Source organism: Cylas formicarius, unplaced genomic scaffold, assembly GCF_029955315.1.
Source record: "Cylas formicarius isolate icCylForm1 unplaced genomic scaffold, icCylForm1.1 PGA_scaffold_10__41_contigs__length_53128322, whole genome shotgun sequence".
Lineage (NCBI taxonomy): Eukaryota > Metazoa > Arthropoda > Insecta > Coleoptera > Brentidae > Cylas > Cylas formicarius.
In genome coordinates this window covers 27195319-27214173 of record NW_026844214.1, presented here as the reverse complement: position 1 = coordinate 27214173, position 18855 = coordinate 27195319, and the positions used below count along the sequence as shown (strand labels likewise).

General features: G+C 33.8%; 1 protein-coding gene across 1 annotated transcript; it reads right to left on the bottom strand.

Moving 5' to 3' along the window:
- Nucleotides 1-304: 304 nt before the first annotated feature.
- On the bottom strand, nucleotides 305-18368 carry LOC132706632 (uncharacterized). Its single transcript, XM_060678088.1, has 9 exons — nucleotides 15750-18368; nucleotides 15387-15664; nucleotides 7483-7828; nucleotides 2615-2793; nucleotides 1918-2068; nucleotides 1573-1661; nucleotides 709-790; nucleotides 511-650; nucleotides 305-451 (listed from the first exon to the last, which is right to left on the bottom strand). The coding sequence occupies exons 2-9, from the start codon at nucleotides 15447-15449 to the stop codon at nucleotides 314-316; spliced, it is 1188 nt and encodes a 395-aa protein (XP_060534071.1). The 5' UTR covers nucleotides 15450-15664; nucleotides 15750-18368; the 3' UTR covers nucleotides 305-313.
- Between the last annotated feature and the right edge of the window lie 487 nt (nucleotides 18369-18855).

Here is an 18855-nt window from a genome sequence, read left to right as displayed (position 1 = left end):
AACTTTTTATCGGAAATATTTTTTTTTCTCGAGCATCATTATGATCAGATCTACTACAGTTTGCATTATTTGTAACAGTTTTAATTACTTATTAATACTAAATTGCTTAATAATATATACTAAATAAAAATTTAAAAGATATTTTATATTTAAATTTTAAAAATAAATTTAAAATATATTGTGAAAAAGTTCTTTCAAATCTATTTAAATCTAATTGTACCATTATCCAAGTAACGTAACCGGAAAACAAAGATATGTTTATAATAGTAGATCGATATTTGAATAGTATTTATTTGGACAGCTTTGCTTCGTCTTATTTAAAACTCTCATACAACTTCTCGAGCTGAGCATTGATATCTTTAAGCCCTTTTTCTCTGGCATACAATCTCCAAACTTCATCAACACTTCTTACAGTCTGACTTTTCACTTCTGTTCTCGTGGAAGCAAATTCCTATAAAACAATCACAAACCATCATAGTTGTTTGAAATTAAATATAAACATTATCTCACTTTTAATTTGTTATTAATTTCGTCAATTCTCATTTGTTCGCTGTAGTTTACTTTAAATGCGCTGCCAGTTACTTCATTGGTCTGATCTTCGGGCACGTCACACTCGGAATTGACAAGGTTATCGGCAAGTTCATAGCTGTCTACATAATATAATAAAACAACTAAACTACATTGAAAAAAAAAACATATAAACCGCACCTATGTCTCCGAGAAGTTGACTAATTTTCGACTTTTCTTCGTCGGTTAGCGAAAATCCAGCCATCACGCCCTCTTTAGCGTTCTATGGAAAAAGTTTTATCAATACAAAACTGCAAAATCTCGCTTAAAGCGCCAGGGATGCCAAGTTGACTCTGACATTTTACGCGTGCGTCAACTTGAATAGTCTTAAACACAGTATACTAACGTTAGTTTGTGTTAAAAATTAACACGTCCAGGTGTAAGGTTAGTGTCTCGGCAATTAGGCACCAGTCAACTATCGGACAAAGCTCAATAATTATTGGAACATTTTATCAAATTAAAAACATAATTAAATATGTGTAAGTAAATTTTTCAAGTTTGGCCAAACAGTATTTTAATACGTTTAGATTTTAATTTAATTTAATGAAAAACAGCAACAATTTTTATTTTCCCGTAAAACAGAGTCGGACAACATTTCTAACTAAAACTAAATGATCTCCAAATACTACGACTTGGTTCAACTGTTATATGACTTTTTGAGATTTCGGATCAATTGATGAAACTTGTTGCCACTGTAAAGTCAGTGTGTTTAATCAAGAACTTCATTCAGAAATTCATCAATTAGTTCATAAATTTATTGTCATTGTAAAGCTAGCCTTAGATAAATACTTTTAAAATTTTTAATAGGTATTATTAGGTATATTTTTGGGTAACTAATATTATATATTTTAAATAATAATAATATAAATAATATATTTCAAATGATTTTATTATAAAACTTTTTTTTAAACATTTAAATTACACTAGTGGATCGAATTGAGCTTAGGACAAAAAGCAGTTGAACATTAGATAAAATTCTAATTTACAAACTACAGAATAACTTACTCGGATATTCCGTTTGGCCAAATATTGGTCTTTAGGGTCTGCTCTACGATGATTATTTAACAGCTTTTCCATTTCGAATGGAAATTTTTCTTCGGTACCGGAAAACAAAATTCAAGAAATGCGGATAAGAGTTTAAGTATGCATATCGTATAGAAAATTTTACATTTATGGTGGATGCACTAGACCACTCTTTTTTATTTTTATAATTATTATTTATTGAAATTCCAGACTCTAAATAAAGCAATTTAGTTTCAAAAACTAAATATGTAATTAATGCTGAAGCACTAGTCTATTCAGACGGGTTCATAATTAAGACATCTTCTGGGATAAAAGGAAATTGATTACCACGTTTGCAATCCGAGAACTTTATGTCCATTGATTGATTCTCGTGGCACAAATTGAGAAATCTGGATGTGTCACCTCCGAGCATTGTTTTATTCGAGCAAATTTCTCTACACATTTCATGTTCCATTGAAATCCGTTCTGTTCGCTCAACCTAAATAGCTAGCTTCATTAAACAGCTAATATTAATGCGGAAATGAAAGCTTATGCATTTTTTATTATAAAATTGATGAATTCTGTCATTTATTGTTAACAGAATTCTGGGCCAAGCCATAGAAAGACTAATGACAAATCAAGATGATCCTTTATTCTGTGCCTGTAGGGCAACTCGGTCGTTGCAAAATTAAACAAATCGAGCAGATATGGGATGGATAGATATTGTCAAAGGTAAATTGAGAGTAAGGTTATTGTATAGTTAAATAAAATGACTCATTTTTTATAATTTTTTTCCAACAATTCATATTTATATTCGCCATACCTCATATTCAATCACTTTTTGGCCTATTACCCTGTAAGGAATTATTTTTCATTTTTTGGTTGTAGTAACTTAATTTTGATTTTCATGTTTTTAAAAAGATTTATTTATTTGTTATAAGTTCTTTTATTATACCCTTTTATTATACCCGTTTTGAAAACAACTTCGCGTTTAAATGAAGAAACGTCAACGTTAAACAATAAACAAATATATAACGGAACAGACCTGATATGTCGCTATTGCTTCGTTTATTTTGCTTTCCAAGTTCGCAATAAAGTTCAACGTTTTTTTAATTTTGGAAGAATTTTTTCGGGTCCTGAAGATTTCGAGACCGTTCGCCGCCCCATCCGCAAGTTTAGACGTTTTTCGTGGCGCACATAAATGCTCTTGGTTGAAGCGAAACTCTATAAGGAAACCCGCCATATTAACGTTAAGCGGCCTATACACGTGCAGGCAAGTGTTAAGACTTGCCTGTACAGGTCGAGACACGCGAGTAAGTGCGAATGTGTATGGGTCAAAACTCAAGGCGCGTTCAGTTCCAAGCGCGGCTCGAAACGAATCAGATTGTGTCTGATTTTTAGAGCAAGTGCGAAGGCCAACTTCATTTTTCGCACAGCAGCAGGCCCCACCAACTGGTGAACCTCGAGGTTTACCTGAATAGTGTGTGGCCGCAATTTGTTTCGCACTTGCTCGCGGACTTACCTGCACACACTTGCGCGCGGACTTGCCTGCATGTGCCCCCATTAGATTCCTGCTTTTAAAATATTCGGATATGACGGTAAATTTTTGTTTTACTTAGATTCTAATGGTTCTTTCTGAGAGACTCAATTGTTGTGTTTTTTGTTAATACAGAGAATAGTCTCATCATAAAATAATAATTTTATCATTACAATGAAATTGAAGATTATTTAAAGAATTGTACTAAAACGGCAGGTCCGTCAGTGGCGTAAAGTTTGGACAGCGTCAATCTTACATACGCCTCTGGTAGTAGCCAGAAACTTTCATTTAGCATAGTCTAGTGTTATTGGAAGTGAGCAGTATTACTGCGTTGTTGTTTTGTCTAATATTGATTTTAGAAACATCGTTACGTATCATTAAAAAAAAAGCCAAGGAAATTGTAAAAACTTGTTGAATGAACATCATCTGTCCTTGAATATTGCGAAGACTCATTACAACGCCTTTTTTCTGACAGAACAAATATACCAGAATTTCACTATATAAAATCTTATCGTAATTAATAATTATTAATTAATAATAATTAATAATAATTAAGAAAAATTCTGAAATCAAATAATTGCTAATATATAATATGCTATTGCTATATATAATATATTTCGCTAAGAATTCCTTGACTTCTGCGAAAATTATTAATGTCAAAATACCATTAAAACAATAAGAGAGCGCAAAGATTTAGCTTCTAATGAATGTTTTGGTTCGTTTAGTGATACCTATACTAGAAAGTCTAAAGGAACTCCGTAGCCTTTGAAAAGTGTTATCCACAATGGACTTGAACTATCACAAAATAGGTAAGGGGGAAGCAGTTATGGAATCCTAACGATTACAGAAATGGTGGCATGAGTATATAAGAAAATACCATTCTGAAAATCGTTGAATAATTTACCTCGATGAGATTTGGTTTCACAAACTACATGGCAGCAAATAAAGAAGTTATAAAAACAAGTGAGTTTATAGAACATTAAGAGCATTCAGCAAATTTTAGTACAAAAATGCAGAAGCGACTGCAAGGTTTTTGTATATTTAATTGATTATCCAAAAGCCTTTAATAGTGTTAGACATGAACAAACGATAGATGTATATCTATAATACCTGAGAATAATAGCAATAATTCTCAGATCAGGTGGAAAGTCTGCACGGTTTCGTGATCTCTGCCATGGTTTGTAATCTGTACTAGAAGCACATTTCTCGTTAGGCACTAACAGACATACAGAAAGGTATCTCCTTAAATGAAGTCACGCTTAACAACCTGCTTTATGCGGATGATACAATAGTGCTTTCCCACTCAGTAGAAAGCCCAGAAAACTTTATCAATAAAGTTACAGAAACAACAAAAACCTATGGAATTGACATTGAAGTTTGTGAAACTAAATGATCATTAGCGAAGAAAACATCAGAGAAGCAAATTTAGACATGCGTCAGACGGGAATCGAGTGAGTCTCACAACAACTTTATCTGAGAAGTCGTGGAATAATTCTTTGGAGATTCGGTGTAGAATTGGAAAGGTTAGTAGTTGGTTAGCAGTCAGGTGCCTCCTTGAAGATGGCTTCGGTCATAGCTTACCTTAAACTGAATACAAATATAAGACTCCTTAACCCTGACAGAAGAAAGCAAAACTCCAAGCTTTTGAACTATGGTCGTACAGCTGGATCTTGAAGATATTATGGCCCCATAGGATTACGAACCAATAAGTGTTAAAGAAGATAAATACAACTCCAGCACTAATAAACACCGATAAATGTCTACCTCTAAACATAATGAGGTTAAACCATTTATCTGCGAAAACACTATACATTACTCACTCTTCGCCAAATCTGACGTCACAGGATGCGTCACAGTTTTAAAGTAGTGGGTGTGAATAATTTCTAAATAATTGCCCTGAGCTCAGGATTCCTACACTTTATATTTTTCAATTATTAATGCATCACCCTGTATAAAATTAAAATTTACACATTAAAATGGACATTATCAATCGCTGGAAGGTAAACTTTTAGTTATTTTTATTGGATGAATAACATAAGGGAAAGGCAAAAAGAAACCCCATTAGTATTCTAGATTTATTTTTAATTAAGAAATTATTTTATATACAGACCTGACTAAATTATATCTCTTAACGTTACTAACTACTCTGATTGCTAAATTCGAAAATGCATCATCTGGTTCGTGTTATAAAATTTACACTTACTTACAAGACGCATATATACAATAAATAAACAAAGAGTTAACGTTTGTTTTTGCAACTTTTCAAATGATTATGCAAAATTTTCTGTTTAGACACTCCACGTTAAACATTTGGGCAATTCCTCAGTATCGAAGTTATTGGTAAAGCTTGTCGAATCATTTCAATGTACCAAATCGAATTCTGATTGCCGTCAGTATGAGGTCTACATTTGAAAAACTTCAATGTCGCAGGGTCCCAGATCTACCTTAAAATTATAACTATTTTGGAATTTTTAATGGAATGCCCTATAGATTATTTACTCTGCGCATACATCTAACTTTATTCCTCTTTAAGGAATAGATTACAGTACAAATACAGTAAAAAAAGGCTATCTAAGCTAAATTTTGCATACATTTCTTCTACCAAAATCTTAACGGATACAGTTTCTGCTGCAATTCCAATTCCAAATCAACCTGATATGCCAGATAGATAGATTTGGTGCTCCGCTCCATCCTCCACAGTGGATTGGAAGAACAGGATCAATAGAATGGTCTGCGGGATCTCAACACCACAAAATTAAGATGATTTAAACTTTAGAATTAGATCCATATAGCTATATCCTGAGTAATGTTTTGAAAGGCTTATTAAACCAATTAGCATATTGTCAAGTGGTAGGCATTTTCAACACCCAATAAAATAATTTCTTTGACATGCACTGTTTCTATAAATTATCTATCAATTTTCTTTACAGAAATGTAATAGTGACAATTTACGAATTTTGCTTGTGTTAGCTACTTTCTCATTTCAAAATTAAATTTCTCATTTTTATTACTTTGCGTTTATAGGACCGTCCGTTTCCGTAGATCTGGCAAAGCGACAACTAGGCTACCGCAACCGAATATTTGACTACATCTCTCCCAGCTCTCTAGATACTTCTAATAAACCGTGTTTAATAAACAGCGTTTTTTTTACGCGGAAACAGACAAACATAAATTAGCCGCAATAATTGATTTGTTATGATAATCTACATGCAATTACGGCGTCAAACGAATACAAACAAAGGAATCAGGAAATTGCCATTATACAGTCACATTTTTAATTAAGTAAATAAGTAAGAGTAATAAATGTGCAAATGCAACAACGACACGGAAACAATCACAATATCAATCCTCAGTTATTTTTTCCGTTTATTTTTTAACATTTCACCATCTAGTCGCACTGTATTAACTACTCGGGTTGTCTAGAAAAATATGAGATACTTAACAACCTTATTAATATACAGAATGTCCACGAATGGAGTAGACAAAAAAGTCGTTCTTTACAAAAAAAATAAATAAAATAAGGTTGGCAAGGCCTGACGTTTGTTTTTTTTGTGGATACGAAAAAAATACAAAATTGTAAAATTTGCCAAAAAGTAAAGTGGTCTTTTTTACAGCTTAAACACAAAATGTTAAATACAATTTCTTTAAATTTCAAAATATTACAGATTTTGCAGCAAAAATTCGCAAATTAAAATTTTTTATTTCAAATCAAAATAATTCCTAATTTTCTTTATTACGTACTTTATTTGATTGCACCTTTCATAATTTTGACGTATTTTTCAAAATAAGAAAAATATTGACTTTCGAACAGAAAATATTTATAATCCAAAATTGCCGAAAGGACGAAAACTTTTATTGCTGCGTAAGTTTTCCAAATCCTTAGTGCAAACAGGGCCGTGGCTTCTTCAAAAGTGAATTTTTGGTGAGCCATGTCAAATTATGGAATTATATAATGTAACAGATATTCTTATACAACTTGGAAGAATTGCCTCTTCAGTATCGCCAAAATATATTCAATATACAATTTGCAAATTAGATTTCAATTTTTAAGAATAAAAAAATGGCATGTGTCGTAAATTGCAGGACGCGCAATACAATATTACGAAAGCGCGAAAGGCCACCAAAAATAAAAAATAGGATACGTCAGAATGTCTAATTTTCCGAGTTCGGAAATCGGAAATTCGGACTTGTTTTTCAGAAATTCTGAATGAATTCCAAAATTGTGACCTCTTTTTCAGGGATTCTGATTTGTTTCTAAAAAATTCTGAGATATTTATAATTCACCTTATTATACCAATAAACAATACAATATCACATATTCTTTTTTTACACATTTTTAGTTATTAATTTAACGATCTATACTTGTATAGACGTACCGGAATCGTCTTGCTTCGACGACAAAGCCCCTCTCATTGGTCTCCAGTCCTCCACGTCCTTCAATTTGGCGGCCGACGTGCAGGAAGAAATGGGAGGCAGCGCGACGTCGGAGTCTTCCGAATCCGGAGTGATGGGACGCGTCTTGTCGACCTCCGGTTTTTTCAAAAAATCCGGAAAAATAACAGCTCGATAATCGGGAACCTTTTGAAATTGTACGCTCGGCGTGGACCGTTTGCGGTTTTTCTGTTTCACCTTCCTCTTAGGGTTGAACGGTTTGGCGGAGCCGTCGTCTTCGCTGCTGTTCTCGGTATTCAGGTCTTCGCTAGAGATCCACACCTCGTCTTCCTGCAACGGAATATTTCCCCAGTACAGTTACAAATTTCCAAAAACATAACAACGATCTTCAATCTCACAAATATATTTATGAAAGCTTTTGAGTAGAAAACGCTACGTTGATAGTTGTTATTTGGCTTGATAATCGAAAATTCCTTCGCGAATTTTTTAACCATTTAAACTCTTTACACCCTAACATACGCTTGTATCATTGAATTAAAAACTAATAATACTCTCCCATTCTTAGATATTCTTATTCGCATTATATCACATCACCACCCGGCTCAGAAGTCAACGGTTATCAACTCTTTATAAATAACAAGTAACATCTGCTCTTCCCTCAAATAACTTCCGCATTCAATACATATATAAAGTTCTTAAGAAATATAACGTTAAAACCAGACAGGACGATAAATATCAACTAGCCTAAAAGAAAATGAAAGAGTCTTAAGATTACGACAAATAAATTCATCAAGAGTTGCCGAACATGATCATGAAAACCGGACATCAAATATTATTCGACCAAACTAAAATTATTGCATGTGTCAATTCTTCTACCACAGAAAAGTTCGAGAATCCACCTTCTTCCTCAAATAGTTATAAGGAGGTACAGAGTAGGACGCCAAAAAGTTTCAGTTAAGCTCTGAAGAAGACAACATAACCTTCGAAAAAAGTAACGGAACGGTACGAACAAGAAAGTTATGTGAAAAAATAGAATGCAATCGCATTCGCGATCCCGAATAGCCGTTGTTAAGGAATACGAAAATATTAGTATTGTTTTTGATGATAAGCTTAGGTTCAGTAATCAGATTTCGAAAATTATACGGAGATCTTATGCCACTTCGGGATCTATACAAAAGTAAAGTCACCTTAACTTAATTTTTTAAGAAGCAACTATTGTGATTTCATGTTCAAAATAAGTGAAGGAGCCAACAGTATGATGGACGAATCCAGATGAGTTGTAAATAGTGGTCTGTGAAAGTTTCTTTGAAGAAGTAAATGTAGTATAACTTTTTTCATAATAAATCATCACTGTGTCATAATCTTCAAAAAAGTAACGTAACGGTACTAAGACGACAGTTGTGGACTAAAAAAAACAGGCGTCTTCGCGTGGAACACTATCCTGCAACAATCTAAAAAACCAACAAACAGCCTGATGCATCAAAGTCTCTGCTTTTCACTACATAGCTCCAAATTCTGTCAATATAATTACCACAACAACACAGATCATTTTCAGCCGTCCTGTACCGACTAACCCTTCACAAATCATTACTGAGGCTGAGGGTTCGTTCAGCAGAGGTCATTATAAAGCCGTCCTGTACCGGATTATTTAACTCACCACATGACATTATAAATATGTCATTATAAATTCGTCCTGTACTGGATTCTTTAACTCACCACAGGTCATTATAAAACCGTCCTGTACCGGATTCTTTCACTCACCACATTATTTAAATAATACACATACACACTCATCTACATATTTTAACTTTCCAGTAAATCTATCAGGTCGTCATTATCAATAATGTTGCCCAAAGAACCGTCCGATTCATCTGACTACTCTCCAATCCCGCTTGTACCAGCTGCCTGATAATATGGTGCCGTTGCAGTTGCATATGGACTCTATGGAACCAGTCTTCACTGCTCACACTTCCTACTACTAACGGTATGAGGCCCGCGAGCATTCCTACTTAAAGCATCGACATGTTGCATGGACGTTCTAGGTTTATGAATTATTTCGAAGTTATACTCATGAACCTGTAGTAACCAACGAGCTACCTTTGGGATCAAATCCCGTTTTGAAAAAATGTACCTAAAAGCAAGATAAGCAGTAACTATTTTAAATTCAAAACCCAAGAGATAAATCCGGGAACGTTTCAGTGATTCAATGACTGCCAAAATTTCAAGTTCATAGCTGCGATAGACCTTCTTAGCTGGTCATGCCAGCTAAAATAAGCAACCGGTCTCAAACTTCCGTCCTCCTGCACTTGCAATAAAATACTTCCGATACCCAAAGAACTCGCATCCGTGTGAACCTGATTTCTTTCTTTGGTCAAAAGATACCAAAATCAGTTTAGCAACTAATACCGCTTTAATTGCCTAAGAGGTTTTTTTTGGTCATTTGCTGAAATAGAAGGTATATTTTTCCGAGTCAACATCGTCAAAGTCAAAACGACAGTGGCAAAATTTCGAATAAACTTCCGGAAATATCAAGCGAGTCTCAAAAATCGCCAACATTTTTAGGCCTCTTGAACTTCTCAACAGCATCTATCTTTCTAAGGCTAGGGGAAATACCGAAAGCATTCAACCCACATCCAAGAGTTCCGATAAAATGTCTCCTTAACCATGATTTTATTCAGAGCTCGATAGTCAACGCAGAGCCTATAGTCTCCGTTATTTTTCTTTACCAGCACCACGAGACTCGCGAACTCCAATTCAGACTCTCTTATCACACCTGGATTCAACCCCTCGCAATCTCTCTCTCCCTAAATGGCAATTTATATGACCTATAACACACCTGGTTGTAATGTTCAAGCAAAGAAATTTTCATCTCTCCAAAACGAACAGTGCCTAAGTCACTACTCGTACCAGCGAAACAACCAGACCACTTTGTTACTTAATGCTTCCACAACCTCGTCATATTTCTCACAGCGACCCACGATATATCCCATAGGAAGTCTGACAGCATCTTCCCCTAAGTTGAGCAACAGAATGGAACTTCATTGGACTCGGAACACTCCACCAGGTATGCAAATGAGAGCTTGACCAAGTTGGTATCGTTTGGTGTTCAGCCGAATTATCGGCGGCGATGATGTTCACATTTGCCACACCCGAAATTTTTTAACACCATTGTAGGACATACAGTATTTTCGACAACGTTTATCTCTTTATGTGAATTTTTAATCTGGTGAGTCAATTGTGACCCATATTCAGTCACAGTAAAAGTTACTTCGTCACGATTTATTACGGCCCACCCCACTATCAAGTCAATATTATCTATGTCCGCGTTGGTGACTACGTCGTTGACATTCAAGTGTAATCCATCAATTCCTAAGGTAAAAGCACTTTGCAAATTATTTGTGACTTTATTGCCGTCAAAACCTTTTAACACGTTTCCTTTTTGGGTCACTGATAAAGTGTTTTTTTTTTTACAAAATCCTACGAATACGATATTCACCCAACTACCAGTATCCACGTACCCCTTTGCGGATTTCCCATTGATAAAGCACTCTTTTTTATAGACATTGTTAACATTGGAACTGTCAATTAGTTTAATTTGCCTTTCACGAACTTCGCGTTTACTTTATTGTTAATCATAATTGTCCTTTTGTCAGTCATCTCTCTTATGTCCCGGTTTATGGCAAGAATAGCAAAGCAAAACCTGCTTTTTACGACATTGGCTGGCAATATGTCCCATTTTTCCACAAGAATAACATTTGAGGTTGTAATTAGAAGACCTTGGTTGCGTAACATACTCTATCTTGGCGCGTTTCGCCGGAATTCCTGGACAAGAATTCAGCGACGAATAGAGTTCATCCGACGAATTACATTTCAAAGTGCGAGCATTTGGCTGTAATTCCAACGGTAAAACTTTAATTGTAAACGAAATGGTAGCCTCGTCATCCACCCTACACAGTTGCGTCAATGAAAGTTTCGTGTGATAATAACGCATCATCGTTTCATCGACGCGTTTTTTTCGGGTCACTAGTTCTTCAAGAGTTGTTGCATAATCGACCTTTCGTGGAAATTAAACCACTCGCGCGCGGACCATGTAGTCTTCCTTTATAACAACTGACGAGTCTTCTCTGAATCTATTTGGAACACTTTCGCCCTGTTCCTCCTCAGATATATAGTTCACTTTCATGTATATCATCACTATCACTAATTTTAAATGTTTTTGTAGTTTTTGTTTGTTTTATCACCAAATGTAAAAAATTTTTCCGATGACTTTCGATGCACTGCAGGGCCATAATCCCACCCTGATTTTATGAAAACCCATGAAAATAGACGACAGTACTGTCCATCGCAGCCGGTCCCTACACGTTGGGACGCGTTGTTTCGTAATCGTGGAATTATTTACGTACACCTTACTGCATCTTAGATATAGCGTGTTACCGAAATATGCATCACAAAGTATATAAAATGAATATTTGACAAAAGAAGAATGCGTTAGTACTGGTCTTTTTTTATGAGAAATTAATACTAGATGTTTAAAAATACAATATCCACAATATAAAGACATATTTTTACCTACTTCTCATAAAATCGTTTTTACACCTGGAGGTAGGACCCCTTTTTATTATCATTAGGTCGAAACTATTTATCTGTGAACGCACTATACACGGTATTCAGAAATTCTAATATTTTGATTGTTGGGCAAGCTGTTGCATTGTTTTGTTGATATTTACATTCAAAGATTAATTAACCAAATCAGACATCAATGCAAACCAAAAGACTAGTAAAATAAACGAATTTAATTAATTGACAGTTATAGAATAGTTAAATGACAACAAAATATTTACTACTTTTTAGTAACAGCAAGAGCGCTTAGACATTAAACACTATCGGTTAATAAGGACGAACATCCTCCTATCATCTGCGACTGCTTTAAATAAAGTATAAAATAATGCATACATCGCCTAAATAAAGAGTTTTTGGTCAGTTACTTTAAATGTCAATTTCGTTATTTTCAAAGTTAACTTTGAAGTTAATAACAATAACGAGATGTCATTTGATATCGTCGGAACTACTATTTAACCAACTATCACCAATTTTAGGATACTTTTGAAACTATAACCTCATCTAGAAAGAAACTTGATTTTAAAATGTTTTTGGTGGCTCTGGCTAACGATGGTATGCAATGATATTGTCCAAAGATCTTCATTTCATCCAGAAGAATCATCTCAAGCAGATTGAAGGAATTACTTTCGATTTGATGACAAAGATAAAGTTACCGTTTATTAACCATAAAGACGCGAAAGATTTTAATGTTGTAAATCATATTGGTAACAAAATCAAAATTTAACATTAGGTCGAAAATGGTAAGTAATTTTCAATTCTTTTGCGATTAGTCAGTAGCTCGTACCGGCCTTGTTGGCGACATTGGAGGATGCAAATAATATTATAAATGTTTTCGACGTTTCTAAATGTAAAACAAGAAAGTAACATGACATTAAAATGAAACGCGCGACAAGATGGTCATTATTTAAGTTCGGGCTCGGGATTCACGGATTCGTCGGATTGGAGAATAATATATACAGGGTATCCCCAAAATTAGATTTCACCAAAGCCCACAATTTCTCAATGGATGATGAATTCGTTTTAAGAGTTATTTAAATTTACACTCGAAAAAAAGCCTACTATTTGGTTGGAAGTCGGTTACATGGAACATTATATACAGTATGTCCACAGATCGAGTAGACAAGAGGAGAAATAAACCAGAAAGTGAAATATAGGGAGAAGAGTCAACCTAAAATACACCAGACTGATGTGGCGTATTTTATTATTTGTTATTATTTTTTTAAATTCATTTATTTAATATTTTATTATTCTATGTATAATATAATCATATTATTAATAAAATAAATGTATTATGTTATTAGTAATAAATAATTAATTAATAATTGAATTTAATATTTGCTATTCTCTCAAATCGTTTCCACATTAGACTTATTAAGAGTTATAAAATAAACTGCACCACAACCTTTAAAAGAAAATCAGTTCGAAAGAAACCCCACGCTTGCCAGTGTAGTCTTTTCTTACATTCAAAACATCACTGACCGCATATAAAAAGTTCTTTAGAAATATAATGCTAAAAACAGGTTAACCACATGTCCAAAAATCTCTCAACATCTTTGATGCGTCAAAGGCAAAATATAGTTTACGTTCCATGCATATGCGGCAAAGAATACAATGCAGATACCGGACGAAACATTTAACTAGGCTCAAAGAAAATTAAAGAGTAATAAGACTAGACCAAACTAAAATTATTAAATGTAATCAATTCTTCTACCAAAGAAAAATCTGCGAATCCATAGAAATCCCTAAACAACCAGAAACAGTTAAGCTCTGAAGAAGCCAACAGAATGATTGGTGAAACATCAGCAAGTTCGATTTATCAATAACCGACGCAGGAAAAATGCAGAAGATTTGTAAGTAGAATTATAATAGCCTGTGGAAGTTTCTTTGAGGAAAAAAAGGAAAAAAAAAACCTATTTGATTTTTTATAAAATTTGGTTTGTTAAACCACCAATAAGGGCATTTTTCTGATTGCTCAGTTATTATTTATATATCTTATATATATCCATTTTTTATCTTTTTCAAATTCAATAGCACATTGATTTTTTCGTATAGCTGTCATAACAATCATCAATAATTTAAAAAAATATATTCATTTTCTTCTAAATATTCCGGCACAAGTTGTCCCACTGTTGGTGAAATTGGTCAGTCATCCAATTAATTATTGGTAAATGTTTTCTCGATATTGAAAACAATTATTTAATGTTCGATTAACCGCTTGTATAAAATATATTAATAAAAGAGAAATTTGATCTTTTTTGAACTGTAGTTATAATTTCATTTGGAATATTGGTATATAAAATTACGTCCAGTGACACAACTATACAGAGCGTTTTCTAATTGAATGTCAATAATGAAGGGGTCGATTTTTGGGTCCTTTTCAAAAAGAAAATATTTTATGAACATATGTCATAAACTTCTTAAATATTGAGATACAGAGTGGTAAAGTTTTTGAAAATTAAATATATTTTTGAATGTAATACCACTTTAGATATTTTAATGAAATTTGGCACACATGTATTATGAATCAATATTAACGATATTGTTATGACCATGTAGACAGGAGGTTTTTATTTTTTTAAGCGAAAATCGTACATCAGATTGAAAAAAAATCAAGAAATTAGAAATGATTGGTGATTGTAAGAATGATGTTCATTTTGAGAGAAATCAGTGGCGTACCATCAATGTCGGCCGAAATAGACAGGTAAAATTCCGTACGCCCGCCACTGGTGTAATTTAAATATTGTGGTACACTATATAATGCCTCTTGATACATGGTACAGGTGTGTCAAATTTGATTATAATATCTAAAGTGGTATTACAGATATTAAAATTATATATTTTATTTTTGAAAACTTTAACACCCTGTATGTCAAAAGCTAAGATGTTTAGGACATATGTTCATGTGAAGTTTTATTTTTAAAATAGATCCAAAAATAGTCCCCTTAATTATTGACATTCAATAAGAAAACACCCTATATAATTTTTTTTGACAATATTAGAAAGACAGTTGGATAGGTACTTAGATAATTAAAAAAAAGGATATTGATTGCAAGGAAAGTGGTGTATTAGGTTTGTGTAATTTTGTATAATTAATTAATAATAATTTGTCATTTGTTTTTTATAATTATTTTTTTTTAATCTGTTTCTGTATTTATATTTTTATTTAGTATTTTTTTAATAAAATTGTAATTTTTAGTTTGATAAGATTTTGTTTCATCATTTTTTAGACTGTTAAAAAAATATAATTACGTGAGTTTTCCCCACTTACCTCTTTCAAAATTCTCGTATGTTGACTGTGCACCCCTATTTTCAAATCTTCTTTTCCGTCCATCTGCGATAACCCGTTAAAACTTCACCCAGATTAGCAAGGTTTCGTCAGAGATAACAATAATTCCTGCGGCCTAGTGCCACTTTAGGAGCTTCGCGTTTGTTATTTCAAACTTGTAGACCGACTCGTGTGCTCGCTTTCGGAACAATCTGCATTCAAAGCAAAGTTCAAAGACAGTTAAATCCTTGACTCGGATACCAGTTTGGACGACGAAAAAGCTGAAATTATACCGAAGAGTAAACAATGTGCAAGTATAAATAGATCATTAATAGCGGAACATTTTCGCGCAAATAAGTTATTCACCTGGAAAAACAGACCGGATGGTCCCGACTTTGCCGTTTGATACTGAATCGGACCGTTTATATACCGAGGTACACCAAAAATAAACTGAAAATGCGAGATCTTAAAGGCTTGGATCTTTTTAAACGGTTAATTGTCCGGGTTATTAAAAAGTAGGAAAAACTGCCGATTGACAAAGTCATCTGTCATGCGCGCCGCTCGAACATCTGCGTAGGTTTCACATAAAATACCTACGTTCAATTAAAAGTCGTCTATCTCTCTTGTAAATAACTCGCGATAAGGATGCATATGCGACAAATGCTGCGGAATTTTCTTTGTGTTACTATTTTCGGGCATCCTATTTTTGCACGTATTGTTTATCTCGTATTTGTTCAAATATAACGGCTATCGTATTCTACCGAGTGTCCCAAAGCAAGGGCAATGAGTTACAGTATTAGGAAAACGGACAGTCGAAATTTGAAAAAAAAAGTACGAACTTTAATTAATAGTTTACTTATTAATCTAGCTTATGGCATGGAATTACATAAGAAAATCAAACAAAAAAGATTTGAATTTGTCTTAGCTTTAAAAAGTGGTAATCATGGCTAACGTGCCTCAAGTCACTAACCGGACAACTCGCAAAATGGGCACTAGCTCTTCAACCGTATGACATACGAATCGAAACAAATATTTGGTTAGTTTAAATTTAAATTTAAGTCATATTCCATAACTTCTGTTAACCTATTTATATATATTATTTATATATTGCTCACAACTTTCCTTTGCTTTAGGGTGAGTAGTCCAAACCCTCCCGAGAGGTGCTATTTCCTAAATAACAAATTCAAATTTGTTCTTTAGATAAATGGTGGAATCTACGGTAAAAAAGGCCCAATAGTGCGCCGGTCCTATGTATGTATGTATGTATGTCAGATGATTTCCTAGTAACTTTGCTGTCTGCGGTTTACGCTATTTTAATGTTGAAAAACCCAGATCCAACTTCTTGAAACGGTTCCTAATGTTTTATCAAAGATCAGTGCATGTTTCGAAGAGGATAAAAAAGATTTAGATTACCGAAAGAAGTTATACCATGAACAACGGAATCCTGTTCGAGATCAAGAAGAAGTACAACAAGTAGTGTCAAAGTCAAAAATCACAGATATACTAAGCAAGTATCACGACTTCAACCTTGCATGGCTCTTTGGTGTAGAATGTACCTTTCAAAGGTGCGCCGACCACGTCTCTAAATGCATCAAATGCCAAAGATCTTAGACCTGTTGGACTATTGCAAACTCCCGTTCAAGCTCAACGATACGAAGAGAGGTCAAGCCATCCAAATCGACCCAACCACTCAAGCTTGCTGAAGAGTAAGACCCCGACTAATCTCAAATGACAAGTTCAAGACACCCAGTTGTCAAACATAAGTGCCAGTTAGAAGCTGTAACGCAACGCTATACTGCACGTTTCGTGAAGCCGCCTTGAGTTTGTAACCTCCCATTAAGATTTGTCATTCACGCGCTAAAAATTGCAACACAAGACTTTCAGTTTTCTCTTTATATAACTGAAATAAGTGTCTACAGTTTTTTAGTTTATTAATTTAAACAAATAAAGTTTTCCTACACGTTGATTAGCTTGATAGCTCACTTACTGGGGGATTTTGCATCTCCATAAAAGTTTATTGTTAATCAAAATCGTTGAAACATGGCCAATGAATATTGTTCTGCATCCGACCACAAATAATATACGGAGTGCCTATTTTAAAATGGTAAAAAAAACCTGTGAAAATAAAACATTTTATTATCAAATTTTGGACATCCTGTTTGAGATAAATCAATCAATCGATTGTTAACTGCGATACTTGTATTCCGTTATGAGATCATGGTTTATGAATAGTTAAAAATGGCGAAGGTGTGCTGTCTTGGGAATAATGTTACATAATTCAAAATTTACGCTCCAAAAGTAAAAATTCAGAGCCTTGATCTACAAAGTTTAAAAGTTTTTGGTCAATCGTATCTTGAAATAAAAGGTGCAACTAGCGTTCACTTTGTATAGCATTCTACCAAGTTAAACTCTTAATATTTTTTCATCCCGTATTTTCCGTATTTTCAGCTATATATATACTAGCTATATGAAAAAAGGTATCAAGCATTAGCAACTAATATCAAAACTTTTTTTAATAGTGATACGAATTCTGCATATTTCGATTAAACATATTAGCGAATAATTAAATTTTGTTTCACCCTATAACTTATATCACGGTTTTATCGCGTTATCTCTTTTTTTCTTCCTTACAAAAAAAAAGTTTAGTTGGATCCGGTTATCGGAGGATTACTTGCGGTTAGAACAGCGAATCTAGGTAGCACGATGGAAACTTTGACGAAGTGTTTGCAATTTGAATTTTCTGTATAACAACTGTTTTTGGTGATTTGTGTTAAAAATGTCCATGTAGATTATAATAATATTTTCTTATCATTAAAGATATATATAGATCTCACTTTGAATTAGATCGAAATGTGTGCTGAGGATCCCTAATTAAGTTAGCAGCACACCCTATGTGTTTTCTGCACCAAAATGGCGTATCGACGCAATTGAATTTTCCAAACAATCTTGGTTTAAAGATCTTGTCCTTAAAAACCTAAATCCCAACCATTCTCGCACTCTTCCTATAACTGCTTAGTGGCGTTTATAGTTGAAAGCCATCGAGATTTAAATGGTATATTTGTTTTAACTCCTTTTCCAGAAATAAACTCCCAACTTTAAATTTTTGATAATAGTTTATGAGGGGATTTTTTTGGATATACAAGTACGATAAGCTTTACCAAGGTCTTGTTTTGGTTTGCTATCATTAAAACTATTAAAATGGATGTCAATATCATGGACAAACTCCCTGTATGGATTGCATCAGATCGCAAATTGTTTTGGGGATTGTCAACCATTTCTTCAATGGTAGCACCAACTGTTTGGCTTAGAGTTCGGACTGCAACGGAAACTTTCATTTTAAGCCTGCTGTTTCCATTTTGCTAGCAAAAATTGCATGGTGGCTACTGGAAAAAATTCCCAGTCAAAAATATTTAACAACAATTGGTAAATGCTAAAAGTACATGTAGAAATTGCATTGTGTCCACCGGACTTT

Coding starts and splice junctions, on each gene's coding strand:
- LOC132706632 (XM_060678088.1), bottom strand. CDS start 15,449: ATGGACGGAAAAGAAGATTTGAAAATAGGGGTGCACAGTCAACATACG. Junction 2,794..7,482: donor GTCGAAGCAAGACGATTCCG/GTACGTCTATAC, acceptor GTTTCCTTATAG/AGTTTCGCTTCAACCAAGAG. Junction 651..708: donor TCAACTTCTCGGAGACATAG/GTGCGGTTTATA, acceptor TATATTATGTAG/ACAGCTATGAACTTGCCGAT.